This window comes from Anser anser (genome assembly GCF_964211835.1).
Source record: "Anser anser genome assembly, chromosome: 30".
NCBI classification, from domain to species: Eukaryota; Metazoa; Chordata; class Aves; order Anseriformes; family Anatidae; genus Anser; species Anser anser.
This window is the reverse complement of record NC_139751.1, coordinates 444,492-471,368: the sequence shown is the minus strand read 5'-3', so window position 1 is coordinate 471,368 and position 26,877 is coordinate 444,492. Positions and strand designations below refer to the sequence as shown.

The window sequence follows — 26,877 nt, the reverse complement described above, 5'->3', positions numbered from 1 at the left end:
GATCCCCATGGATCGCATCCATGGGGACCTGATGACATCCATCTTGCCAATTTATGCCTAAAACAATGCATTTCCAGCGCCCATCCTCTCACCTTACTCTGTTTAACAGGACGAAAGCAGCCGTCCAAAGCTGTATTATTTTCTCCCCTTTCTCAAAAGCATCCTCTCCTGTGTTGCCCCACACGACGATGTCTTCAACGTACTGCAGGTGTTGAGGAGAAATATTTCTTCACTGGTAGGACAAGGGCTAATGGTTTTAAACTAAAAAAAAGCGTAAGAAAAGTGTAGCTGGAGCTACGCTGGGGGTGCTTGGAGGGCTTGCATGCGCAGTAGAAGCTGCGTTTCAAACAGCCCAGCTGGGCCCTGCTCGTGTCCCGCAGCCCGAAGGAGAGGCCAGCACGGACACGCTTTGAACCAGGACATTTATTGGGGTAAATCCAGGTTGGGGGAGCAGTGACCCACCCCTGGGTGCTAATGGGGGGCTGGGAAGGGCCCCTCCACAGCCCCGTTCTGCGCAGGGGAGCACGGCCAGCTATACACAAACAGGGACTGCTACTTGCAGGCAGAGGGAGTGATTCCCAGGGGATCACAATGTTGGGGGGGGGGGGGAATGCAGATGCTCAGGGAGGTGCTCCAGGGTGCTCTCACTTTTGCAGCCGCTTGATACGGGCTTCTATGTCAGCAAAGTTGTCCTCTACAATGGCCAGGTTTTCCTTCATCGTCTTCTGGACCTGCAGGGGGGTCAGTGGGGAAGGGATTGAGCAGGGCGGACAGGATGGGGACCCCTCCCACCCCAGCACATGCTGCTGAGACTCACCTCTGCCAGCAGCACGGTGTTGTCCTTGAGAGCACCAGCTATCTCCTGCTGCGTGGTGTCCAGGTGCACAAGGACCTGCCCAAACTGTGTGGCTGGGAAGGAGGTGAAAACTCAGCACTGGAGGGCCCCCAGACCCCAGTATCTCCCTTGTCACGCCACGCCACTGTCCCCAGCATCCCCATTCCTTGCCCCTCACCTTGCTCGTGCAGGTCCCTGAGGGTCAGCAGTCGCTGCACTACATCGGGCAGGCTGCTGGCCACGGGGTCCCAGCGCTGCATCATCTCATAGACCTGGTGGATCTGGGGCAAGGGGCGGAAAGCAAGAAAGGAGGGCGTAAGCACAGTCTGCAGGGCGATTCCGCATAAGCCCCCCATGCTGTGGTTGCTTTGGGGGGCCCTCCCTGCTGCTCTTACCTTGCTCTGGGTGTCAGCGTCTTGCACAACGGCCTTGTGCTTGGCGATTTCATTCACCTTCGCCAGGACGCTCTGCGGAGGGGGGGAAGCAGATGTGACACCCCAAATCCAGCAGGGTCCACCCCAATTTCATAGCCTCTGCGGGTGCCCTCCCATGGCCCCATGCCATCCTCTGGTGGGGCCAGCGGGCCCAGTGCTGGCTGGGGGCTGCGGGACTCATCCCCACCTCCCTTCGCCTCAGGCCCTCACCTGCAGCCGGGCCTCCACTTGGTCCAGCACAGCCACGTCCAGGATGTTCACTTTGGCTTGGAGGATCTGCACGGTCTCCTGGGGAAGGAGAACAGGGTGTGTATGGGGTGCCTGGGCATGAGGGAAGGGCTTAAAGCTGCACCAGGGGAAGTTCAGGCTGGGTATTAGGACAGAAAATCTTCGCTGAGAGGGTGGTCGAGCAGCGGAGCAGGCTCCCCAAGCAGGGGGTCATGGCCTCAAGCCTGCTGGTGTTCGAGAAGCATTTGGACAACGCTCTCAGATTTATGGTTTAATTCTTAGTGTGGAGCCAGGAGTTCGACCCAAGGGTCTTCATGGGTCCCTTCCAACTCAGGCTATTCTAGGATTCTAGGACTCACCACGAGGCTGGTCCCCTTCAGCCCGACCAACAGCGGGTTCTGTGGGGAGGAAAATCACATCAGTGGGGCAGGATGGAGGGCAGGGGAGCGGCAGGGCTGGAGCTCCTGGCTCCTTACCTGGCTGTCAGGCTCGTACCGCACCATCGCCTCCAGCTGTGCCAGCCGCTTCTCCAGCTCCGCAATCTGGAAACGAGGGAAACGAGAGCTGAGAGGGCAGGACAGCCCATTTTGGGGTCAAACGCTGTGACTCCCCCTCCGCACGCTCACCTTGGCAGCCTGGGAGAACTGGTCCTGCTCTGGCCTCCAGTACAGCTCAAAGGTGAGCGTGTCCCCGGTGGGGGCTGGCGCCTTGGCGGGGCTCTTCCCTGCCACTGCCTTCTTGCACTTCGCCACCTCCAGCTGCTGCAACAGGCGCCTGGGCAAGGGGAAAAGGTGGGCACGCTGCCCTGGTACCGCCTCGCGGGGATGCTGGCATCCTCCCCCTGCTGCCCCCCGCTTCCCAAGCTGCGGCCACGAGCCCACACTCACTTGGCCAGCGCGCCTTCGGGGTCTGCGAAGTCGATGGCTGCGGCAGGGCCCAGCAGCTTCTCCAGGTGGCTGGAGACCAGCTGCTGCTTCAGGCCCTCCACCTGCCTGGCCAAGGCCATGGGCGTCAGCTCCTCCTCGGCCGCCGACTCCTTCACCGCGCTCTGTGCAGGGGGGGACAGGCAGCAGTGTCAGCCCCCGGGGACGATCTGCCCGCAGGTGCCAAACGGCAGGGGTGGTGCTCACCTGGATCTGCTCCACCTCCCGGACCAGCTCCTGCACCTCGTGCTGCAGCCGCTGGTACCGCTGCTGAGGAGTCTCTTTGGCACCAACGCCCTCACCGTGCTGCAGAGAGATGAAAGGGGAGGGGAGAGGGAAAGGAGAGGGGTGTCACGGGGGCTCGGGGCCTGCCCACGGCACCAGGGATCTGGCAGTGCTGGGACACCGGGACCCAACTCCCCTCGGCGGTACCCGTGCCTGTGCAAGGAAAGGAATCGACCAGAAAAACCAAGTAGCTGCGTCCCTCTACAGATAGGTAGGAGAAACGTCACGTTTGCAGGGCCCGGTCCTCCCAGGGGACTTCAACCCCCATCTGTCTGCTGGAGGGATAACACCGCCAGACATCAGTGGTCCAGGAGGGTCCTGGGGTGTGCTGATGGCAGCTTCCTCAGCCAAGGGGTAAGGAGAGCCCACAAGGAGAGGCGCTGGGCTGGACCTCACACTCACCGGCACCGAGGGGCTTGCTGGGAATCACAGAATGGTTTGCCTGGAAGGGACCTTTAAAGATCATCCGGTTCCAAAGCCCCTGCAATGGGCTGGGACATCTTTCACTATGGATTTTCTACTCACACTTTAGTTTGACCACAAGGTCCTTAACTCAGCCGTGGTTTTTCTCCTGCATTCCCTGCCTGATTGCTAGCACATGGGAATTGAGAGCTCTTGCTCCCTAAGAAAAACATCCTCCAGGAGCTGCCGGCTCTACGTGTACAGCTCAGAGGCAGCCTTGGCTGCAGTGACCATGAAACGACGGAGTTCGGGGTGCCAGGGGCGAAAAGCAAGATCACAGCCCTGGGCTTCAGGAGAGCATCTCTCCCACGATAGCTGGGGCTGCTCAGCGAGAGCAGAGAAGGCTCCGGGAGGATCTCAGCTCCGCGTAAATACCTGCAGGGAGGGCGCGAGGACAGGGCCAGGCTCCTTGCAGCGCTGACCAAGGACAGGACAAGAGGCGAGGGGCACAAACCAAACCACAGACGGCTCTGTCTGATCACCAGGGAAAACTTCTTCACTGTGAGGATGACTGAGCACAGGCAGAGCTCGCCCAGAGAGCCGGGGGAGTCTCTGGCCGTGGGGATATTCAAAAGCCACCTGGACGTGGTCCTGGGCAGCCAGCTCTAGATGGCCCCAGCTGCACGGGGGGTCGGACCACAAGGACTGAGGGGTCCCTGCCCACCTCGACCCATCTGACATTGATTCTGCTGTGTGATTTGGGGCTGTGGGCAGAGCCACTGCCCTGGGCAGAGCCGTGGCCCCGGGCAGGGACGTCCCTGGGGACGAGCTCACGCTGAGGGGACGTCCCCGTGAGCTCTGGACTCACCATTTCGTACTCTCCAGCCTCGTAGCCTGTCGTCCTCATCTTGCTGATGCGGTCAGAGAAATCTGGAAGGGAAGAGCAGGGGGTCACCCCAAAACACCCAGGGTGGCTGTGCCATCCCTGGGGCCACCTCGGCAACCTGGGACACCGCAGCTCACCCTTCCCCACTCACCCACTCCCTCGGTGCCCAGGCGCTTGTCCTTGAACTTCTCGAAGGCGGCGTTGGGGTTGATGATGAGGTGCTCCACGCTGGTGCTGGTGAGCTCCTCCTGCGCACAGGACACAGCGCTAAGGACAAAGGAGGACACGAGGGTCTCGCAGCAGGGCTGCCGTCTCTCTGCAGCCCTGGCAGCCTTTGGGGGTTAGGATGGGCAGAAACGGGGCCGGCCGCAGCCCCGTCCTCCCCGACTGCCCCCAGGATGGGGAACAGCCCCCCCAGGGCAGGAAAACCCCCACGAGGGCCTGGCAGCGGGGCACGCTGAGGCTCAGCACCCTTTGGCGGTGCTGGGAGCCCCGTGAGGGGCTTCCACCACCCGCAGGCACCGGGGTGCTGGCAGCCTGTGGGACTTGGACCCCTCCGAGCCCGCTCCAAGGCTTCGCCGCAGACGGCGACTCAGGGCGGTCCTTGCCCTCCGACGCAGTGGGGCCCCGAGGACCCCCCCGCCTGCTCCCCTCTCCTGCCCCTGCGCCCGGCCGTGGCCTGAAGCACTCGCAGGGAGCCCTGGCGCAGCACAGATGGAGGAGAAGGGGTGAGAGCAGCGGGGGCAGCGCTCCAGCAGGTTTTTGGGGGGGCTGCTCCAGCTGCGGGGAGGGGCAGCAAGCGCCCACGAGCAGAGCAGAGCGTTAGGGCAGCCGACGGACGGGCTCTTACCAGCTCCTTGCGTTTCCCAGAGGTGAGAAAGTCAGAGCAAGGTTAGGAGGAGAGGAAAGAGAAAAAACGGCGTTAGAAGGTTTGTCCCATGCGTGGCCCGACGTCACCCACGTCCCTCTGACACCAGGGCCGCCCGCCAGCCCTGCGCGAGGGCTCAGGAGCCACGTGGGACACGGGGGGCCACCAGCACGGAGGCGAGGGCAACGACAGGGGCAGCAGCAGGCTGGGCTCCGGCACCGGGCACCCCGAGGCACACAGGGTAGTGCTCGTGGCACGGGAGCAGGATGCGGCTGGGCTCCAAGGGCTCAGCAAAGCCTTTGGGGACGGAGGGGAGCTGAGGGCCTGCAACGCAGCCGAGCCCCGACTCCGCCAGCCTCCTCCCTCCAGCTCCAGCTCTTCTCTTCCCATCCTTTCCCAAGCCGAACGCTTGGCGGGTCCCTGCAGCTCCCAGGGGGAGGAGGATGGCCCCTGGCTGCGCTCCACGAGCCGTGCCCCCTTTAGCAGCCAGCACCACCGGCCACGACCCTGTTGCGGGGACTGGGGGGGAGGGGGTCCCTGTGGGTGCTGGAGGCCAAGGCAGCCCCCGGGGCCCTCCCCAGGGCTGCTGAGCACCTCCCCTCTGTCCTCAGCCAGGAGCAGGTCGCGGCCACGTCCCGGCCCCAGCCGGCAGCAGCCCCAGTCGCAGTCGGTGTTAGTGGGGCTCAGCATCGGGTTGCGGGGTGCCCCATGCAAAAAACCAAACCCCAAACGGCATGCAGAAAAAAAATAATAAATAAATAAAAAAAACAACAACCAGAAGCGGCAAACGGGCTTACTTGTGCAAACTAGTGTCCGGGCAAGGTGGGGAGCAGGGAAGGGAAGAGCGGGGGGAAAACTCCGGTCAGTTCAGCGCGCGAGAGGCAGGAAACAGAAGGAAGCTGCGCGAGGGCCGGGGCCGGCTCCCGGGAGAGGAGATGACAGCAATTAAAACCCCGGGGACCCTTCGCCTCCTGCCTGCAGCTGGCGGGGGACGCACTGGGGCAGGGGTGGGCACGTCCGAGGCACCGTTTTGTCACCGGGGTCCCCGTTGGCGTGGCGAGTGGCGCCACTGGGGGTGCAGACACCCCGCTCCAGCCTGCCCTGCTGCCCCTGCGGGGACCTGGGTTTGGTGGGGAGCTCTGCGCCCTGCGGAGGTTTCTAGCCTGCTGCATCGGGGTTTGGGTGCTTGGAACGCCCCGGCTCTGAGATGTGAAGCCCACACGTGGCGGGGCAGCAACATCCCCGTGTCCCTCGGGGGTGACGACGGCAGCACGGTGGGGAAGGGCAAGGTCTCGCCTCCAGGGTCCGGGCCCCCGCGAGCACCTGGAGCAAAGCCCAGCGGGACGGCAGGCAGCACGGGATCCGTGGCATGACATCAGGGAGGTGGCACGGGGTGGGGGGGACACAAGGCACAGGCCGGGCGCGCAGATCCCCAGGAGCGCAGCGGGGGGCCCGGCTCCGCTGTCCCTTTGGGCTGCGAGCCCCGATGATGACCAGCAGCGTGCACAACCCCGCGCCAGCCCTCGGGTGAAGCTGGTGGCCAGCAGGCACTGCGGGCTCCCCGGGGAGTGGCCGTGGCCAGGATGAGGCAGATTTAGGCACGGGGCTGGCTCTGTGGGACCCTGGGGCTCCTGGGAGGTACTTTGTGGGGGGGGGGGCGGGGAGCCACTGCAATGCAGCCCCCGTCACCCTCCACGTGCCACCGGCTGGACACGGCTGCTCCAGCAAAGCCACCGGGACGTGGCGCTGGCCACCCCTGCCCTTAGGCAGGACACAGAGACTGGGGATGGGGACCAGGACCACCCCCCCCCGGCACGGTGCTTAGCCCTGCCCTCGCTCCTTGCTGCCCCGCAGCAATCCCAGGCCAGGACAGGGCCAGTGGGACCGCGGCGGGGCCGCGGCACCGCGGGGACAGGAGCCAATTCCAACACCCACCGTGGGGGGGGGCACCGGCACCGGCGCTCAGCCCTGCCCCTCACGGCCCGCCCCCCCCCCGAAGCCTTACCGCCTCGAATTCGGCCTGGTCATCCTCGGGGAGGTCGCTGGTCTCATACACATCAGGCTCGTTCCTGGCCTGGGGCACAAAAAGGCTCCGCTGGTCGGCGCCCCTTTCTCATCAAACGGCCCCAAAACGCCCCAAACTGCCCCAAAATGCCTTCCGATGGTGCCTCTGCCCCTCCCCCCCCCCCAGCTCCCTAGGAACTCCTCAGCTCTCCCGGACACCCCCCATAACCCCAAGCCCCCACTTCCCACCCTGTACCCCCCTTGCCCTGCTGCCCACCAGGCAACCCCCCCCCCCAAACACCCCCTGTCGTCCCCCCCCACACCCCTGTCCCCCCCAACCCCATGTCCCCCCACACACCCCAAACACCCCCCTGTCCCCCCCACCCCAAACACCCCCCATCCCCCTCCCCAGCCTCATGTCCCCCCCCACAAACACCCCCCTGCCCCCCCACCCCAAACACCCCCCATCCCCCTCCCCAGCCTCATGTCCCCCCCCACAAACACCCCCCTGCCCCCCCCACCCCAAACACCCCCCATCCCCCTCCCCAGCCTCATGTCCCCCCCCACAAACACCCCCCTGCCCCCCCCCACCCCAAACACCCCCCGTCCCCCCCCCAGCCTCCCGTCCCCCCCCAAACACCCCCCCCAGCCCCACGTCCCCCCCAGCCCCATGCCCCCCCCGACCCCAAACACCCCCCATCCCCCCCCCAGCCCCATGTCCGCCCCCCCAGCCTCCCGTCCCCCCCCCAAACACCCCCCCCAGCCCCATGTCCCCCCCAGCCCCATGCCCCCCCCACCCCAAACGCCTCCCTGCCCCCCCCCAGCCCCCCGCCCCCCCCAAACCTCCCCGTCCCCCCGCCGCACTCACGATGCCGGGCAGGTCGGCGTACTTGGGGTCGGCCATGGCGGGGCTGGGGCCGGGGCCGGGCGGGGCCGCTCGCGCGAGAGCTGCGGCGCGGGGCACGCTGGGAAATGGAGTCCGCGGGAGGGAGCGGGGGGGGCGGGGGGACGTTGGGGGGACACTGGGGGACATGAGGACACGGGGGGGACACGGGGGGATATGGGGACACTGGGGGGGCGCGGGGGTGTAAGGGGACACTGGGGAACGTGGGGGCAGTGGGGGGACACTGGGGAGATGGGGACTTGGGGGGACATGGGGGTAGTGGGGGGACACGGGGGGGAGATGGGGACATCGGGGGGACCCGAGGGGACATGGGGACACGGGGGGACGTTGGGGGGACATGGGGGGACAGGGGGACATTGGGGGGACACGGGGGTGTGGGGGAACATTGGGGGGACATGGGGGGGTAGGGAGGTACATGGGGGGACAGGGGGCATTGGGGGGACACGGGGGTGTGGGGGAACATTGGGGGGACGCAGGGGTGTGGGGGGACATTTGGGGGATACGGGGGTGTAAGGGGACATTTGGGGGATACGGGGACATTGAGGGGACATGGGGGGGTAGGGAGGTACATGGGGGGACAGGGGGACATTGGGGGGGACACAGGGAGACATGGGGACATTCGGGGGACGTGGGGGTGTAAGGGGACATTAGGGGGACACGAGGACATTGGGGGGACACGGGAGGGTAGGGGGACATTGGGGGGACACTGGGGGAGATGGGGACATTGGGGGGACACGGGGTATTGGGGGGCCATGGGGGTGTAAGGGGACACGGGGGGGAGATGGGGACATTGGGGGGACACTGGGAGAACATGGGTGGGGACAAGGGGACACTGGGGGACACGGGGTGTAAGGGGACATTGGGGGAGGTGGGGCATTGGGGGGACATGGGGACATTGGGGGGACACGGGGGGTAGGGAGGTTCATGGGGGTGGGGACGCACGGGGGGGGTCACGGGGACATTGGGGGGACGCTGGCTTTAGGGGGATACGGTGGGGACATGGAGCACGGGGACATTTGGGGAAAACGGGGGGTGGGGGGACAAGGGGGAGGGACAAGGGGACATGGGGGGACACGGGGGTGTAAGGGGACACAGGGAGATGGGGACATTGGGGGGACGTGGGGGGGGACACTGGGGGGTAGGGGGGCACGGGGGGGGCACGGGGACATTGGGGGCATGTGGGGGACACGGGGGGGGACAAGGGGACATTGGGGAGCGTATGGGGGGGCACGGGGACATTTGGGGGGGCACGGGGGGGTAGAGAGGCACAGGGAGGGACACGGGGGGGACACGGAAGGGGGGAGGACCCCGACGTCTCCCCCCCTCCCCCCTCCCCCCCCCCAGTGAATCAGCATTTTGGGGGGGGGAACAGTGCCGGGGGGGGGGGGGGCGGAACACAGCGGGAGGGGGAGGGCAGCTTGCCCCCCCCTCCCCAGCTCCGTCCACCTTAAGGGCCGCGGGCGGCTCCTCCTTAACGGGGGGGGCGTGTGCGTGCGGGGGGGGGGGGGGCGGCCTCAACATCCCCCCCCCCCCCCCCCAGACACCCCCCCCGCATCTCCGGTACCGGGGCTGCAGTGGCGACGGCGCCGCGGTGACGGGAGCGCTGCGGAGCATCCCCGGGCTCCATCCTGCACCCCTGGGCGGCGCCCAGCACCCAGCACCCCCGGGCTCCATCCTGCACCCCCGGGCACCTTCAGCACCCCCCGGGCTCCATCCTGCACCCCCGGGCACCTTCAGCATCCCCCGGGCTCCATCCTGCACCCCCGGGCACCTTCGGCATCCCCGGGTACCACCTGGATCTCTGAGTGCCATCCCGCACCCCTGGGCGCCACCCAGCACCCTGAGCGCCACCCAGCACCCTTGGGCGCCATCCTGCACCCCTAGGCGCCACCCACCGCCCAGCACCCCTGGGCGGCACCCAGCACCCCTGGGCACCATCCTGCACACCTAGCCTGCAGGCAGCACCCCCGGGCGCCACCCGGCACCCTTGGGCTTCATCCTGCAGCCCTGAGCGCCGCTCAGCACCCTCGGGCGCCACCCAGCACCCTTGGGCTTCATCCTGCACCCCCGGGCGCCCCCCAGCACCCCTAGCCTGTAGGCAGCCCCCCTGGGTACCGCTCAGCACCCTCGGGCGCCACCCAGCACCCTCGGGGGCCACCCTCCCCTCTCGGCAGCACCCTTGGGTCTCCCTCTCCCCGCGTGTCCCCCCCCCCGCCGTGGGCCGAGTGCCCCCCCCCCGGCATGGCGGAGCCCAGCACCGAGTGCAGCATCAAGGTCCTGTGCCGGTTCCGGCCCCTGAACCAGGCGGAGATCCTGCGGGGGGACAAGTTCCTGCCCGTCTTCCAGGGCGACGACAGCGTGGTGGTGGGGGTGAGTGCGGGGGGGGCCGGGGGGGGCGGGGGGGGCACCCCCAGGCTTGGGTTGGGTGGGGGCCTGGGGGTGATGCGGCAGGTTGGGGGAATAGCTGGGGGGGGGGGGACAGAGAGTGGGGGGGGCAGACAGCGGGGGGGGGGTGAGTGCAAGGGGGGGTCGGGGGGGGCCGGGGGGGCACCCCCAGCTTGGTTTGGGGGGGGGCCTGGGGGTGATGCGGTAGGCTGGGGAATGGCTGGGGGGGGGACAGGGGGGACAGAGAGCTTGGGGAGGGTGTAATTGCGGGGGGGGGGCGCCGGGGGGGACCTGGGGGGCCGGGGGGGGCGAGTTCGGGGGCGGGGGGGCCGGGAGGGCCGGGGGGGCACCCCCAGACTTGGTTGAGGGGGGTCCGGGGGTGATGCGGCAGGTTGGGGGAATGGCTGGGGGGGGACAGAGAGCGTGTGTGGGGGGGTGTGAGTGCGTGGGGGGGGGGGGCGGAGGGGGCCGGGGGGGTCGGGGGGGGCACCCCCAGCCTTTGGTTGGGGGGGCCCGGGGGTGATGCGGCAGGTTGGGGGGGGGGACAGAGAGCTGGGGGGGGGATGGTCAGGGATAGAGGGGGGCAGTGGCAGCTTGGGGGGGTGGGATGGGTGGGGGGGTCAGATGGGGGGGGAATAGGTGGTGGGGGAATAGGTGGGGGGGAGGGGAATGGCCGGGGGGGGGGGGCGGAAAATCGGCCTGGGTGTGGCCGCAGAGCTGGTGCCCAAATGTGCCCAGCCCCCCCCGGGCGTTCCCCCCCCCCGCTCGCCGCCCCCCATTATCCCCCCCCCAAAATGCCTTTGCAAAGGTCACCGGGCGCTCCCCATTGCCCCCAGTGCCGGGGGGGGGGGGGTTGTTTACAACGCGTCCCCCCCCCCCCCGCACGATCAGGCCCCGTGAGGGTCTCCGGGGGGAGGGGGGGGGACGGGGGGGGGTTTGCCGCAGATCTTCCCCCCCCCCCCCCCGCAGCCCCCCCCGGCTGTGGCCCGGCCCAACCCTTTGTTAGGTGCCGCCGGCCCCCCCCGCTGGAAAAACCATTGGGGGGGGGGGGGGCTCAGGGATGGCTGCCAACCCCCCCCCCCGTAATGACCCCCCCGCAGGGTGGGGGGGCTCCTGCAGGAGGGGGGTATCCAGGAGGGGGGGGGTCTCCGCGGCCCCAGCCGGCCTGGCCCCCCCGGCCCTGAAAAGGGGGAGGTGGTGGGGGGGGGGTCCCTGGGGGGAGGGCAGCGGGGGGGGCCGGGGAGAGGCCGGGGGGGGGCCGGGGGGGGGCGGTGCTGCTGCGCGGCTGGGTGGGGGCGGCGCAATGCGGGGTGATGCAGGCGGTGCTTGGGCGGGGGGGGGGGCTATGGGGGGGCGGGGGGGCTGAGGGGGGGTCGCGGCCCCCCCCCCGCTGTGGCCGTGTCCCCTCTGTCCCGCAGCGCGGGGGCTGCGGCGGGGGGGGGGGGGGGGGGAGGTTCAGCACCGGGGCCTGGACAGCGCCCGGGGGGGCGGGGCGGGGCGGGGAATGGGCGGGGGGGGCTATGGGGGAGTATGGGGGGGTCTGGGAGGTGTATGGGGGGGCCTGGGCGTGTAGGGGGTGTATGGGGGGGCCTGGGGGGGTCTGGGGGGGTCCTATGGGGGTGTATGGGGGGGCCTGGGGGGGTCTGGGGGGGTCCTATGGGGGTGTATGGGGGGGCCTGGGGGGGTCTGGGGGGGTCCTATGGGGGTGTATAGGGGGGTCTGGGGGTGTATGGGGGGGTCTGGGGGGGTCCTATGGGGAGGTATGGGGGGATCGGGGGGGTCTAGGCGGGTGTATGGGGGGCTCTGGGGGGGTTGTGTAGGGGAGGGGGGTGTGGGGGGGTCAGGAGTACTGGGAAGGGTAGAAGGGGGCGGGGGCATATGGGGACATGGGGGGGCTGGGGGCTGGGGAGGTGATTTGGGGGGGGCTGGGGAAGTCTGGGGGGCAGGGAAAATATGGGGGGGCAGGGAAAATATGGGGGGGACAGGGGAGCCCAGCACTCGCCCCCCCCCGCCACGCCCCCCACCCCTTACTGGGACCCACTGGAACATACCAGTGCCCCCCAGCGAGCTTTGAGCCTGGCGCTGTGCCCCCCAGCAGCTTGGGGGGGGGGGTCTCTGCCGGACACAGCCCCCCCCTTATGTCCCCCCCTTATGTCCCCCCCCATGTGTGTGTCCCCCCCCCCCAGGGCAAACCGTACGTCTTCGACCGCGTCTTCCCCCCCAACACGACGCAGGAGCAGGTGTACCATGCCTGCGCCATGCAGATCGTCAAGGGTGAGCGGGGGGGAGGCACGGGGGGGGCACGGGGGGGTGGGGGGACAGCCTTGGGACCCCCCCCCCCCGAGGGCCGGGGGAAGGTGGGAGGGTGCTGGGAGGTGGGAGGAGGGGGGGGTGAGGGGGTGGGGGGGCGCCGGCAGGGGGTGTTCAGCAGGTCGGGGGGGGGGTCTGGGGGTTTGGGGGGGTCTGTGGGATTTGAGGGGGGTCTGCAGGACTTATGGGGGGGTCTCTGTGGGGTTTGGGGGGGTCTGTGGGATTTGGGGGGGTCTGCAGGACTTATGGGGGGGTCTCTGTGGGGTTTGGGGGGGTCTGTGGGATTTGGGGGGGTCTGCAGGACTTATGGGGGGTCTCTGTGGGGTTTGGGGGGGTCTGTGGGATTTGGGGGGGTCTGCAGGACTTATGGGGGGTCTCTGTGGGGTTTGGGGGGGTCTGTGGAATTTGGGGGGGTCTGCAGGACTTATGGGGGGGTCTCTGTAGAATATGGGGGGCTATGTGGGATTTGGGGGGGTCTATGGGATTTGGGGGGGTCTGCAGACTTGGGGGGGCTCTGTAAAATTTGGGGGGGCTCTGTGGGATTTGGGGGGGCTCTATGGGACTGGGGGGGCTCTGTGGGATTTGGGGGGGGGGGTCTGCAGGAGCTGGGGGCAGGCTCTGCAATCTCCAGGGGGTGCGGGGAGCTCGGAGAGGTGCCTCTGGGGGGGGGGCTCAGGGTCCCTTTGGCGTCTCAGGTGGGTTTGGGGGTGTCTTGGGGGGGGTCACTCAGAGTGGGGGGGTCCCCGGGGGGGGGTCCGCACGCTGACGCCACACACACCCCCCCCCCAGATGTGCTGGCCGGGTACAACGGCACCATCTTCGCCTACGGGCAGACGTCGTCGGGCAAAACCCACACCATGGAGGTGAGGGGGCCGGGGGGGGGTCCGGTGGGGGGGGGGTGCCCCCGCCCCCTCCCCATAGCTCAGAGCCCCCCCCAATTTGAATTCCCTCCCTCCCCCCCCCAGGGCAAGCTGCACGACCCCCAGCAGATGGGCATCATCCCCCGCATCGCCCAGGACATCTTCAACCACATCTACGCCATGGACGAGAACCTCGAGTTCCACATCAAGGTGGGCTGGGGGGCGGGTGGAACTGGGAGCACTGGGAGGACTTGGGGGGGGGGGGGGCAAGGCCTGGGTACAACCCCCCCACCCCGCCCCAACGGCGCCTCGATTCCCTCCCACCAGGTTTCCTACTTTGAAATTTATCTGGACAAGATCCGGGACCTGCTGGACAGTGAGCGGGGGGGGGTACTGGGAGGGTACTGGGAGGCACTGGGAGTGTACTGGGAAGGCGTTGGAGGGCATGGAAGGACATTGGGAGGGCACTGGGGGACAGTGGGGTCACTGGGAGGGTACTGGGAGCATACTGGAAAGGCATTGCAGGGCATGGAAGGACACTGGGAGGGTACTGGGAAGCACTGGGGGACAGCGGGGGCACTGGGAGAGTACTGGGAGTGTACGGGGAGGGTACTGGGAAGCACTGGGGGACAGTGGGGGCACTGGGAGGATACTGGGAGGGTACTGGGAGGGTACTGGGAAGCACTGGGGGACAGCGGGGGCACTGGGAGGGTACTGGGAGGGTACTGGGAGTGTACTGGGAGTGTACTGGGAGGGTACTGGGAGGCACCAGTGGCCGTCGGGCAAATACTGGGTGAGTACCAAGGGCCGTTTGGGATTGACTGGGAGGCACCGCGCGGGTACTGGGGAGCACTGGGGAGTACTGGGATGCACCGGGCAGCACTGGGCAGCACTGGGCAGCACTGGGGCTCCCAGTCACGCACCGGGGCCGTGCCCCCCCCCGTGTCCCCCCCCCCCCAGTGACCAAGACCAACCTGTCGGTGCACGAGGACAAGAACCGGGTGCCCTACGTCAAGGTGAGGGGGGGGGGACAACCCCCCTGGGGAGGGGGGTGGCAGGGGCTGGAGGCCGAGCTGAGCCCCCCCCCTTTGCCCCCCCCCCCCCTTTGCCCCCCTGGCCCCCCAGGGGTGCACGGAGCGCTTCGTGTCCAGCCCCGAGGAGATCCTCGACGTGATCGACGAGGGCAAGTCCAACCGGCACGTGGCCGTCACCAGTGAGTGACCCCGGGGGGCACGGGGGGGGGGGGGGGGACACGGGGGGGGAGATGGGGGGGGCCTCGGGGGGTCCCCGGGGTCCTCGGTGTGCCACCCTGGGGCACTGCGGGGGGTCTCCGGGGGGCTGTGGGGTCCCTGGGGTGCCACGGGAGTTATTGGGGTTGTTGTGGGGGTTGTGGGGGGCTGTAGGGTGCCCTGGGGGTCCCTGGGGTGCCGTAGGAGTTATTGGGGTCGTTCTGGGGTCTCTGGGGCATTGTGGGGTCCCTGGGGGGTCTCTGGGGTGCCCTGGGGGTCCCTGGGGGTCCCCAGGGTGCCACAGGAGTTATTGGGGCGCTGTAAGGGGCTCTGGGATGTTGTGGGGTCCCTGGGGCACTGTAGGGTCCCTGGGGGTCCCTGGGGGGGGTCCCTGGGGCATTGTGGAGCTCCCTGGGGGTGCTGTAGGGTCCCTGGGTGCCGCAGGGGTCCTTGGGGCACTGTGGGACCCCTGGGGTGTCAGGGGGGTGTCGGGGGGGGGTTCCTTGGGGCACTGTGGGACCCCTGGGGTGTTGGGGGTGGGTTCAGGGAGGTCCTTGGGGCACTGTGGGACCCCTGGGGTGTCGGGGGGGTGGTTTCGGGGGGGGGGTCCTGGGGGGCGTTGCGGGCTGGAGGCGCGGGGGTGCAGCCGTGTGGTGTGCCCGCAGACATGAACGAGCACAGCTCGCGCAGCCACAGCATCTTCCTCATCAACATCAAGCAGGAGAACGTGGAGACGGAGCAGAAGCTCAGCGGGAAGCTCTACCTGGTCGACCTGGCCGGGAGCGAGAAGGTCGGGGGGGGCCGGGGGGGGCGGGGGGGCCGGGGTCTGTGCCGGCTGGGGGGGTGGTCTCCGGGTCCAGGGGTATCGCGGGGTTTGGGGGTGCTGGGGGTTTTTGGGGGGGGGGTCTCTGGGGGTATCGCTGGGTTTGACAGCGCTGGGGGTCTTGGGGGGGGTCTCTGGGGGTTACTCTGGGTTTGGGGGCGCTGGGGGGCCTTGGGGGGGTCTCTGGGGGGCTGGGGGTATCCCTGGGTTTGGGGACACTGGGGGTCTTGGGGGGTCTCTGGGCGGGTCTCTAGGGGTATTGCTGAGTTTGGGGGCGCTGGGGGGCCTTGGGGGGGGGTCTCTGGGGGTCTGGGGGCTGGGGGTATCCTTGGGTTTGGGGGCGCGGGGTCTTGGGGGGGTCTTGCGGGGGGGTCTCTGGGGGTATCGCTGGGTTTGGGGGCACTGGGGGGCCTTGGGGGTGTGGGGATGTCCCGTGGGGGTCCCTCTGAGTCGCCCGCCCCCCCCCCAGGTCAGCAAGACGGGGGCCGAGGGGGCCGTGCTGGATGAGGCCAAGAACATCAACAAGTCGCTCTCGGCGCTGGGCAACGTCATCTCAGCGCTGGCCGAGGGCACGGTGAGACCCCCGAGACCCCCCCCCCACCACCACCACGGCTCCATGGGGGTCCCAGCCCCCTGCATCTCCCCCGGCCGGAGGTGTGTGTTTGGGGGGGGGCTGTTGGGGCCTCCCCCCTGAGGCTCCGTGCCCCGCAGAAAGCCTACGTGCCCTACCGGGACAGCAAGATGACGCGGATCCTGCAGGACTCGCTGGGGGGAACTGCCGCACCACCATGTTCATCTGCTGCTCCCCCTCCAGCTACAACGACGCCGAGACCAAATCCACCCTCATGTTCGGGCAGCGGTACGGGGCGGGGGGGGCACCGGGACCCCCCTGCAGCACCCCCCCCACCCCCCCCCGCACCCCATTGCACCCTAAAACGCCCTTTCCAAGAGCACCCCGCTCACTCGCTGCACCCCGTCTGCACCCCAAATTCAGCCCACGGCCCCCCTGCACCCGTTGCCCCCCCAGCACCCATTGCCCCCCCAGCACCCATTGCACCCCCACAGCCCCCCTGCACCCACAGCCCCCCCACCCCCTGCACCCATTGCACCCCTCCTGCACCCCCTGCACCCATGGCACCCGCCGCACCCCTCCGGCACCCCGTGCGCCGTGACACCCCAAAATGCAGCCCCCCCCACCCCCTGCTGCACCCCCCCCCCTGCTTCCCATGGTGGGGGGGCTGCGTTATGGGGTCCTGCACTGGCTGGGGGGGGGCACTGGGAGAAGGTGGGTGCTGACCTGGGGGGGGTCACCGTGATGGGGTCCTTGGTGATGCTGCCTGGGAAGGGAGGCGCAGGGGGGTCACGGGTGAGGACGGGGGGGTCACGGCTGAGGGTTTATCCCACCCCCCCCCCGGCGCAGGGCCAAGACCATCAAGAACACGGCGTCGGTGAACCTGGAGCTGACGGCGGAGCAGTGGAAGAAGAAGTACGAGAAGGAGAAGGAGAAGAACAAGGCGCTGAAGGAGACCATCGCCCGCCTCGAGGCCGAGCTGAGCCGCTGGCGGAGCGGTGAGCGGGACCCCCCCGGCACCGGGGGGGGGGGGAACGTCCCTGTCCCCCCACCCCGTCTGAGCACTGGGTGGGGAAACTGAGGCCGTGCCCCCCCTCACCCGCCCCCCAGGGGAGGCCGTGCCCGAGACGGAGCAGCTGAGCGGGGCCGAGGCGGAGACGGAGACGGAGACCGGAGGGGGCGAGGGGTTAGGGCGGGGGGTGTCCCCAGCGAGCCCCCCCGCAACGACAACAGCTCCTCCATCGTCATCCACATCTCCGAGGAGGAGCGCCACAAGTACGAGGAGGAGATCCGCAAGCTCTACAAGCAGCTGGATGACAAGGTGGGGAACCCCCCCCCCAGCCCCCCCCCCAGCCCCTGGGGGACCCCCAGAACTCCCCAAACCCCTCTGGACCTGTCAGGACCCTACAGGACCTCCCAGTCCCCCCCCCCCCCCCAGGCACTCAGCACCTCAGGATGCCCTGGGGTGTCCTGGCACCCCCCAGCACCCCCCCCCCCAAGTCCTCTGACTGACCCCCCCGCCCTGTCCCCCCCCCAGGACGATGAGATCAACCAGCAGAGCCAGCTCATGGAGAAGCTCAAGCAGCAGATGCTGGACCAGGAGGAGGTGAGGAGCCCCTTGTGTGTGTCCCCCCCCCAAGCCCCAAGTCCCCCCTCTCCATCCGGTGGGTCCCAAACCTGCTGGGACCCCAGAGCGAGCCCTCCGCGCCCCCCCGGGCTGTCACCCAAGACCCCCTGGGACCCCCTTGGGACCCCCACCCTGACCACTGAGACCCCCCTGGGATTCCCTTGGGACCCCCACCCTGGCTGCTTTGGGACGCCCACCCTGACCACTGAGACCCTTCTAGGAACCCCTGGGACCCCTACCCTGACCACTTTGGGACCCTTCTGGGACCCCCAACCCAGGACCCGCCTGGGACCCCCACCCTGACAGCTTTGGGACCCCCACCCTGACCACTGAGACCCTTCTGGGAACCCCCTGGGACCCCCCTGCGCCCCCCACCCTGACCCTTCCGCGATCTGCACCCTGACCCCTGGGATCTCCCCTGGAGCCCCCCCAAGCCTGCCCCCCCCCCTTCCCCAAACCCCCAGGTGCTGGCGGCGGCGCGGGGCGGCGGGGAGGCGGCGCGGCGGGAGCTGGCGGCGCTGCGGGCCGAGCACGGGGCGGCGCGGGCCGAGGTGGCCGAGGTGCTGGCGGCGCTGGAGGAGCTGGCGCGCAGCTACGACCGCAAGGCGCAGGAGGCCGAGGACACCGGGCGCCACAACCGCCGGCTGGCCGACGAGCTGGCCCGCACCGAGGTGAGCCCCTAACCCCCCCCCAAGGGACCCCACTGGGAAGGCCGGTGGGCACCCGAATGGGAGCCCTGCTGGCACCCTGCAATGGGTCCTCAATTGGGAATCCCACTGGGACCCTACTGGGAATGCTGATGGGCACCCGAACAGGAACCTTACTGGGACCCCACTGGGACCCTACCGGGAACGCTGATGGGCACCAAAACAGGAACCTTACTGGGACCCCACTGGGACCGTACTGGGAACGCTGATGGGCACCCAAACAGGAACCTTACTGGGACCCCACTGGTCCCCATTGGGACCCTGTTAGGAACTGGAACCCCATTAGGCCCCCTAAACTGGCTCCTCAACTGGGACCCCACCAGGAACCCCAGTTGCCACCCCAGTCAGAATCCCCACTGGGACCCCCCACTGGGATCCCCAAACTGGATCCTCAGACTGGGAACCCCACTGGGACCCTCCCAGTTTCCCCAGCTGGAACCCCAGTAGAGTCCCCGAAGCAACTCCCCAAACTGGGAACCCCACTGGGAAACCCTGGTGGGCACCCAAACAGGAACCTTACTGGGATATCCGATGGGTGCCCGACTGGCTCCTCAACTGGGGACCCAACTGGGACCCTACTGGGAATCCCAATAGTCATGGCACCCCTTCTGGGCCCCCCAAACTGGCTCCTCAACTGGGATCTCCACTGGGACCCCTCAGTGCCTCACCAGGACCTCAATGGGACCCACCAGCAGCCCACTGGGAACCATGGCTGGCCCTCAGATGGGACCCGGGACCCCCACCAGCACCCCAGCTGGGACCCCCAGAACCAACACCCTTCCAAACTGGGACCCCCAGACCCAAACTGGGACCTTCACCCCTAAGCCAGCAGCACCCAGAGCTGGCCCAGAACTCCCAAACTGGGATGCCCGGCTCCAGGACCACCCCCCCACCCCTCAAAACAGCAGCCCAGCCCATGGGGTCACCCTGAACCCCCGACGGGGGGGCTGGGAGCGTGGGGGTGGGGGGGGCGCGGTGCTGAGCGGTGCCCGCAGGCGACGACGCTGTCGCTGGAGACGGAGCTGCAGCGGGTGCGGGAGCTGGGCGGGCAGCAGCGCAAGCGGGCGGCCGAGGTGCTCAACGGGCTCATGAAGGACCTGAGCGAGTTCAGCGTCATCGTGGGCAACGGCGAGATCAAGCTGGTGAGGGCCGGGCCTGGCCGGGCCGTGCCGTGCCGTTCCATGCTGCACAGAGCTGTGCTGTGCTGTGCCATGCCGTGCCAGGCTGTACCGAGCTGTGCCATGCTGTGCCATGCCATAATGTGCAGTGCCGTGCCGTGCCATGCCCTACTGTGCTGTGCCGTGCCATGCCATGTCACGCCATGCCATGCCGTGCTGTGCAGTGCTGTGCTGTGCCATGCTGTACCGTGTCGTACTGTGCTGTGCCATGACATGCCATACCGAGCTGTGCCACGCCATGCCATACCATGCTGTGCTGTGCCATGCCATGCCGTGCCGTGCCGTGCCGTGCCATGCTGTGCCATGCCGTGCAGTGCTGTGCCGTGCAGCAGCCTCACGCATGCCGTGCCTGTGCCATGCCACACACTGCCTGTGCCGTGCCAAGCGTACCCGTGCCACGCTATGCCCGTGCTGTGCCATACCCGTGTGTGTGCCGTGCCTGTGCCGTGCCCATGCTGTACCCGTTCCATGCTCATGCCCTGCCGTACTCGTGCTGTGCTGTGCCATGCCCATGCTGTGCCACACCGCTGCGTGTGCCGTACTCATGCCGTGCCTGGGCTGTGCTCATGCCGTGCTGTACCCCTGTGCACACCGTACCCGTGCCGTGCTGACCCGTGCCGTGCCGTGCCAGCCGGTGGAGGTGAGCGGGGCCATCGAGGAGGAGTTCACCGTGGCCCGGCTCTACATCAGCAAGATCAAGTCGGAGGTGAAGTCGGTGGTGAAGCGGTGCCGGCAGCTGGAGAACCTGCAGGTGGAGTGCCACCGCAAGATGGAGGTGACGGGGCGCGAGCTCTCCTCCTGCCAGCTCCTCATCTCCCAGGTGGGGGGTACAAGGGGTGGCGGGGACGGGGCGGGGGGGCCCCCCTGGGCTCCCCGGTGGCCCCGGCTGAGGTCGGTCCCGCAGCACGAGGCGAAGATCCGCTCGCTCACCGAGTACATGCAGAACGTGGAGCTGAAGAAGCGGCACCTGGAGGAGTCCTACGACACCCTGAGCGAGGAGCTGGCCCGGCTGCAGGCCCAGGGTGGGGGCACATGGGGGGGGGCTGCGGGAATTTGGGGGTGGGGGGGGCTTGGGAGGCACAGCAGGGACCTGGGGAGCTTCGGGGGGCGCAGCAGTGCTCGGGGGGGTTGGGGAACCGGCAGGGCTCCAGGATCTGGGGGGGGCACCACGATCTGGGGGCTGGTGGGGAGACTGGGCGGGGGGGGTATGGAGTGGGGGTCAGGGGCTGCGGGGGTCCTGGCTGGTCCCGATGTGAGCTCTGCCCCCAGAGACGGCACACGAGGCAGCCAGGAAGGACCGGGAGCAGGATGAGTCCCAGGACACCGACGAGGTCAAGGTGCGAGGGGCTGGGGGGGGGGCACCTTGGGGGTTCCCGGGGGGGCTGGCGGGGGGTCCTTGGGTGGCGCGGGGTGTCCTGGAGGCGATGGGGATCCCTGGGGGGCTGGAGGTGCTGGGGGGCTGGGGGGTGATGGAGGGTCCTGCGTGCTGCTGGGGGTCCCCATGGGGTGCTGGGGGTCTCGGGGGGGTGCTGGGGGTCTTTGTGGGGGGGGGGCAGCCCCCGCGCTGACCCCCGGTGCAGAAGGCTCTGGAGCTGCAGCTGGAGAGCCACCGCGAGGCGCAGCACAAGCAGCTGGCGCGGCTGCGGGACGAGATCAACGAGAAGCAGAAAACCATCGATGAGCTGCGCGAGTGAGCGGCCGGCCCCGGCCCCGGCCCCAACCCCGCTCCCCTCCTGCCCCAGCGCCTGGCCCTGTCCCCAGCCCCATCCCGGCCGTGTCCCTGTCCCCAGCCCCACCCCGATCCCTGTCTGGTCCCCAGCCCCGTCCCCCTCCTGTCCCCAGTCTGGTCTCCAGCGTGTCCCCAGCCCCTTCCTTGTCCCCGTCCCCTTCCTCGTCCCTGTCCCCCTCCTCGTCCCCGTCCCCTTCTTTGCCCCAGCCCCTCCTGTCCCCGTCACCTTCCTTGTCCTCGTCCCCATTCCCCTCCTGTCCCTGTCCCCCTCCTTGTCCCCGTTCCCTTCTTTGCCCCAGCCCCTTCCTTGTCCCCTTCCTCGTCCCCTTCCCCTTCCCGTCCCTGTCCCCGTCCCCTTCCTCGTCCCCATCCCTGTCCCCAGAAGCCCCGCACCAAACCCACCCCCATCGCCCTCCCCACCCCTTTCCCAGACCTCTCTGTGGCCGGGGCAGGACAGGGGCTGCTCTGCCCCCCCCCCCGTGCCCCCCCCATCCCCAAACCACCTCTCCCCCCCCCCCCGCAGCCTCAACCAGAAGCTGGAGCTGGAGCTGGAGAAGCTGCGCGCGGAGCACGAGGCGCTGCGGGGCGAGGAGCGGGCCAAGGCCGCCCGGCTGCAGGAGCTGACGTGAGACCCCCCCCCCGGAGAACCCCCCCCCCAGACACCCTCCCCCCCAGAACCCCCGCGCAACCCCCTGGGACCCCCCCAGAGCCCCAGACCCCTCCCACCCCGGGAGTCCTGGCGGACCCCCAACATCCCCTGGGCCCCCCGTCACTGCCGGGAGCCCTGACATCAGCAGCCCCCCCCCCCCAACCTGGGACCCCCACACACACCTGGGACCCCCCCCATCACCCCAGCCCCCCCAATGCCCCCTGAGCCCTAGCCCCCCCCCCACCCCCCACCCCTGCCCCCCCCCAGGACCCTGCACCAAGAGCCCTGGGGTGCTGCTCCCCCCCATCTCAGACCCCCGACAGCCCCCAGGACATCCATGGAGCCCCCCCACCAGAAGCTCCCAGCCCCCCCCTCAGCATCCTCGTGCCCCCCCCCCAGCATCCTCGGTGACCCCTCCTCCCTTCCCCCCCCCCCCCCCCCAGATTTCTCTACGAGCGCCACGAGCAGTCCAAGCAGGACCTCAAGGGGCTGGAGGAGACCGTGGTAGGTGGGGGGGGGCCGGGGGGGGGCCGAGGGGGGGTCAGGGACCACCACGCACCCCCTCAACCCCCACCCCCCCCCCCAGGCCCGTGAACTCCAGACCCTCCACAACCTGCGCAAGCTTTTTGTTCAAGACGTCACGACTCGAGTCAAAAAAGTGAGGGGGGGGGGGGGGGGCAGAAAATCCGGGGGGGGGGGGGGTCAGAAAATGGGGGGGGTCAGAAAATGGGGGGGGTCAGAAAATGGGGGGGGTCAGAAAATGGGGGGGTCAGTAAATGGAGGGGGCAGGTGGAACGGGGGGTGATGGGGGACAGGAACAGGGGGAAAATGGGGGCGCAGGGGGGAGGTGGGGAGGGATGGGGGGGTGGGGGGCGCTGGGAGAGTGGCGGGGGGTCAGGAGGGGGGGAAAATTGGGGGGGGGGGGGCAAAAATGGGTTGGGGGGTTCCCAGGGTGAGGGGAGGACCCGGCCCAGGCAACGGTGGGGAGGGGTTGGGGTCTGGTCCGGGATGGGGGAGGTCACGGCCGAGGTTTGGGGGGGGGGGGGAGGGTCAGAACCCGGGTGGGGGGGTCGATGGCGGCGGGGGGGCGGCCAGCCGTGCCCCCCCCCGAGCCGTGCCCGCAGAGCGCAGAGCTGGAGCCCGAGGACAGCGGGGGGCTGCACTCCCAGAAGCAGAAGATTTCCTTTCTTGAGAACAACCTGGAGCAGCTTACAAAGGTTCACAAACAGGTGGCGGGGGGGGCCCGGGGGGGGGGGGGCAGCCCGACCCCCCCCCCCCCCGCCCCCCGCTGCTCGCCCCCCCACCCCCCGCTCGCTTCCCCAGTACGCCCCAGTGCTCCCAGTACGCCGCCCCCCCCCCCACCCTGCTCCATTCCCATGGGGGTCAGCTTTGCCCCCCCCCGCCAGCTCGCCCCCCCCAAGCCCCCCCCCCTCCCGTGCGGTGACACAGCTGAGGCGGGGGGGGGCCACGCTCTGCCCCCCCCCCGGCACGCGCTGATGCCCGCTCTGTTGCCGCCCCCTCTCGCTGCTCCTCCCTAGCTGGATCTCTGGGTGTCCAAGGTACGGCGCCCCCCCGCCCCGACCACCCCCCAGTTTGGCAGCGGGGGGGGCACTGCCCCGGCCTCCATCATTTTCCGGGGACCCCCCCGCCTCACCCTCTTGCTTGGCTCTGCTCCATTGGTGCCCCCCCCACGCCACCATCACTTGCCCCCCCCTGCCCCCCCCCATGCTTCTGGCCCCCCCCAGCTCAGCTTCGCACTCACGCCCCCCCCCCCCCCCCCCGCTGCTGCATGAGGCCACAGGCACTGCCGGGGGGCCGGGCCCCCCCTGCGGCATGGCTGGGGGGGACCTGGAGAGCTGCCCCCCCCCCCCAAGGCTGGCGGGTGCCCCATTGCCCCCAGGTGCCACCACCCGCTGCAGCCCCGCAGCACCCATGGGTGCCCTGGCACCCCTAGTCCCCTTGGTGCTGGTGGGCCCCCCCTTCCCACGGGTGCCCCCCCTTCCCACGGGCACCCAGTTTCCATGGACACCCCCCTTTCCACAGGTGCCCCCTTCTTGTGGGTCTCCATTGTCCAGGGGAGCCCCAGGGGACACCCACGGGTGCCTGTTCCCATGGGTGCCCACTGCCCATGGGTGCCCCACTCCCACAGGTGCCCTGTCCCTGCAGGTGCCCCGTTCCCATGGGTGCCCTGGTGCCCGTGGGTGCCAGATCCTGTGGGTGCCCCTTTCTGTGGGTGCCCTGGTGCCCATTCCCTTGGGTGCCTGTTCCCATGGGTGCCCTGATGCCCATGGGTGCCCATTCCCGTGGATGCCTTTTTCCGTGGGTGCCCATTCCTGTGGGTGCCCTATTGTCCGTTCCTTTTTCTGTGGGTGCCTGTTCCCTTGGGTGCCCATTCCCATGGGTGCCCTATTGCCCGTTCCTTTTTCTGTGGGTGCCCGTTCCCTTGGGTGCCCATTCCCATGGGTGCCCTGATGCCCATTCCCTTGGGTGCTCATTCCCATGGGTGCCCTATTGCCTGTTCCCATGGGTGCCCCGATGCCCATCTCCGTGGGTGCCCGTCCCCATGGGTGCCTGTTCCCATGGGTGCCCCGATGCCCATCCCCATGGGTGCCTTTTTCCATGGGTGCCCGTCCCGTGGGTGCCCCAGTGCCCATTCCCATGGGTGCTTTTTTCCATGGGTGCCTTTTTCCATGGGTGCCCATCCCCGTGGGTGCCCCGATGCCCGTCCCCATGGGTGCCTTTTTCCATGGGTGCCCATCCCCGTGGGTGCCCCGATGCCCATCCCCATGGGTGCCCATCCCCATGGGTGCCCTTTCCCATGGGTGCCCATCCTCGTGGGTGCCCCGCTGCCCGTCCCCGTGGGTGCCCGTCCCGGGGGGCGCCCGGCGGGTGCTGACGGGGGGGCGCAGCTGGTGCGTGACAATGCAGATCTGCGCTGCGAGCTTCCGAAGCTGGAGAAACGCCTTCGGGCTACGGCTGCGCGAGTGCAGGCCCTGGAGGGCGCCCTGAGGGAGGCCAAGGAGGGCGCGCTGCAGGACAAGCGCCGCTACCAGCGCGAGGTCGAGCGCATCAAGGAGGCCGTCAGGGCCAAGGGCGGCGCGCGGCGGGGCCACAGCGCCCACATCGGTACGGGGGGGGGAGCACGGGGGAGGGGGGAGCGTGGGGACGCGGGGGCGAGGGGAGTGGGGACACGGGGACACGGGGAAAGGGGATGTCAGGACACAGGGCGTGGGGACATGGGGACACGGGGCATGGGGCATGGGGACACGGGGCATGGGGACATGGGATGTTGGGGTGTGGGGACACGGGGCATGGGGACATGGGGCATGGGGACACGGGGCATAGGGACATGGGATGTTGGGGTGTGGGGACACGGGGCATGGGGACACAGGGACACAGGGCCTGGGGATGTGGGGATACAGGGCATGGGGACACGGGGACATGGGGTGTGGGGACACAGGGACACGGGGCCTGGGGACATGGGGACATGGTGCATGTGGACATGGGGACACGGGGCATGGGGACACGGGGACATGGGGCATGGGGATGTCAGGACACGGGGCGTGGGGACACAGGGACACGGGGCCTGGGATGTGGGGACATGGTGCATGTGGACATGGGGACACGGGGCATGGGGACACGGGGCGTGGGGACACAGGGACACGGGGTGTGGGGACATGGGGACATGGGGACAGGGGATTTGGGGACATGGGACGTTGGGGCGTGGGGACACGGGGCATGGGGACATGGGGCATGGGGATGTCAGGACACGGGGCATGGGGACACAGGGACACGGGGTGTGGGGACATGGGGACATGGGGACAGGGGATTTGGGGACATGGGACATTGGGGCGTGGGGGAAACAGGGCGTGGGGACACGGGGATGGGGACAGGGGGACGCGGGGACAGGGGGACACCCGGCACCATTCGGGTGCATGGAGGGGGGGGGGAGGAGGGAGCGGGGGGGAGCGGGGGCACGGACACGCGCTGGGAGAGATTGGGATTGGGGGGGCGGGGGGGGCAAGGGGGGGTCACCCAGCAGCACCCCTCAGCCCGCCCCCCCCCCAGCCAAGCCGGTGCGGCCGGGGCAGCTGCCGGCCACGTCGCCCACGGCCCCCGCCGGCCCCCCCGGCCCCGAGGGGCTCAGCTACAGCAACGGCCTCTTCAGGGGGTACCCCGCGCCCCGCGCCCGCCTGGGGTGAGGGGGGCACGGGGGGGGCACTGGGGGTGGGGGGCACGGAGGGTGGGGTCGGCACGGAGGGGATGGGAACGGGGGGGCACAGAGGAATGGGGAGGGAATGGGGGGGCACAGGGGGTGGGGGGCACGGGGGGGCACAGGGGGGGCACGGGGGGTGGGGATGGGGAATGGGGGGGTACAGGGGATGGAGGGGGAATGGGGGGGGCACGGGGGTGGTGGGGGCACAGAGGAACGGGGAGGGAATGGGGGGGAACAGGGGAACGGGGGGGGCACAGGGGGTGGGGGGGGTGGGAACGGGGGGTACAGGGGATGAGGGAGGGGACAGGGGGGATACAGGGGATGGGGGGGCACAAGGGATGGGGGGGCACGGGAGGGGGGCGGGGGGGCATAGGGGATGGGGGCACGTGGGGGGGCACGTGGGGGGGCACAGAGGATGGGGGGATGGGGGGGATGTGGAATGGGGGGGCACGGGGATTGGGGGGCACAGAGGTTGGGGGGGGATGGGGAACGGGGGGGGGCACAAGAGCCATGGGGGGGAGTCCAGGCACAGGGTTTCAAAGCTGCCCCCGTGTCCCCCCCCCCCCCCATGTCCCCCCCCAGTTTTGCCGTCGGCTCCAGCCCCCTCCCCAGCAGCCCCCCCGACGCCTACCAGCTGAACGTGGATAACGGTGAGGGGGGGGCCGGGGGCCTTGAAAAATATGGGGGGGGGTCCCTGGGACTGGGGAGTTGTTGGTGGTGGGGGGGTCCCTGTGCCGCCCCCCCCCCCCCCCCCACTGGAGCTGCTGCTTTGCCCCGCAGGGAACGTGACAGACATCAACGACAACAGGTAGGGGGGGGCCGCT

At 69.2% G+C, this 26,877-nt stretch overlaps 2 protein-coding genes across 3 annotated transcripts; one reads left to right on the top strand and one right to left on the bottom strand.

Moving 5' to 3' along the window:
• Nucleotides 1-408: 408 nt before the first annotated feature.
• Nucleotides 409-7,864, bottom strand: DCTN2 (dynactin subunit 2). 2 transcript variants are annotated; one of them, XM_083814333.1, is made up of 14 exons: nt 7,734-7,864; nt 6,867-6,935; nt 4,145-4,241; nt 3,976-4,037; nt 2,628-2,726; nt 2,385-2,545; nt 2,124-2,271; nt 1,974-2,039; nt 1,857-1,895; nt 1,480-1,557; nt 1,231-1,302; nt 1,014-1,116; nt 818-909; nt 409-731 (listed from the first exon to the last, which is right to left on the bottom strand). In XM_083814333.1, exons 1-14 carry the CDS (start codon nt 7,767-7,769, stop codon nt 645-647), a joined length of 1,209 nt encoding a protein of 402 aa, XP_083670459.1. In that variant the 5' UTR covers nt 7,770-7,864; the 3' UTR covers nt 409-644. The 2 variants fall into 2 exon arrangements, with proteins under 2 accessions (XP_083670459.1, XP_083670458.1); XM_083814332.1 differs by lacking the exon at nt 409-731 and having other exon boundaries at nt 747-1,302.
• Nucleotides 7,865-9,455: 1,591 nt separating this feature from the next.
• On the top strand, nt 9,456-26,865 carry LOC310887954 (kinesin heavy chain-like; the record flags this gene model as incomplete). The annotated part of the gene is given in 30 exon segments (XM_083814217.1): nt 9,456-10,139; nt 12,341-12,428; nt 13,254-13,327; nt 13,430-13,534; nt 13,652-13,700; nt 14,285-14,340; nt 14,450-14,537; nt 15,219-15,343; nt 15,846-15,950; nt 16,088-16,139; nt 16,142-16,235; nt 16,797-16,945; nt 17,058-17,152; nt 17,155-17,268; nt 17,485-17,553; nt 18,039-18,245; nt 19,277-19,423; nt 20,091-20,279; nt 20,364-20,481; nt 20,729-20,796; nt 21,040-21,149; nt 21,712-21,813; nt 22,281-22,341; nt 22,424-22,495; nt 22,962-23,066; nt 23,376-23,396; nt 24,747-24,963; nt 25,906-26,035; nt 26,636-26,703; nt 26,834-26,865. Coding segments are annotated over 30 exon segments (3,039 nt in total). The 5' UTR covers nt 9,456-10,010.
• Between the last annotated feature and the right edge of the window lie 12 nt (nt 26,866-26,877).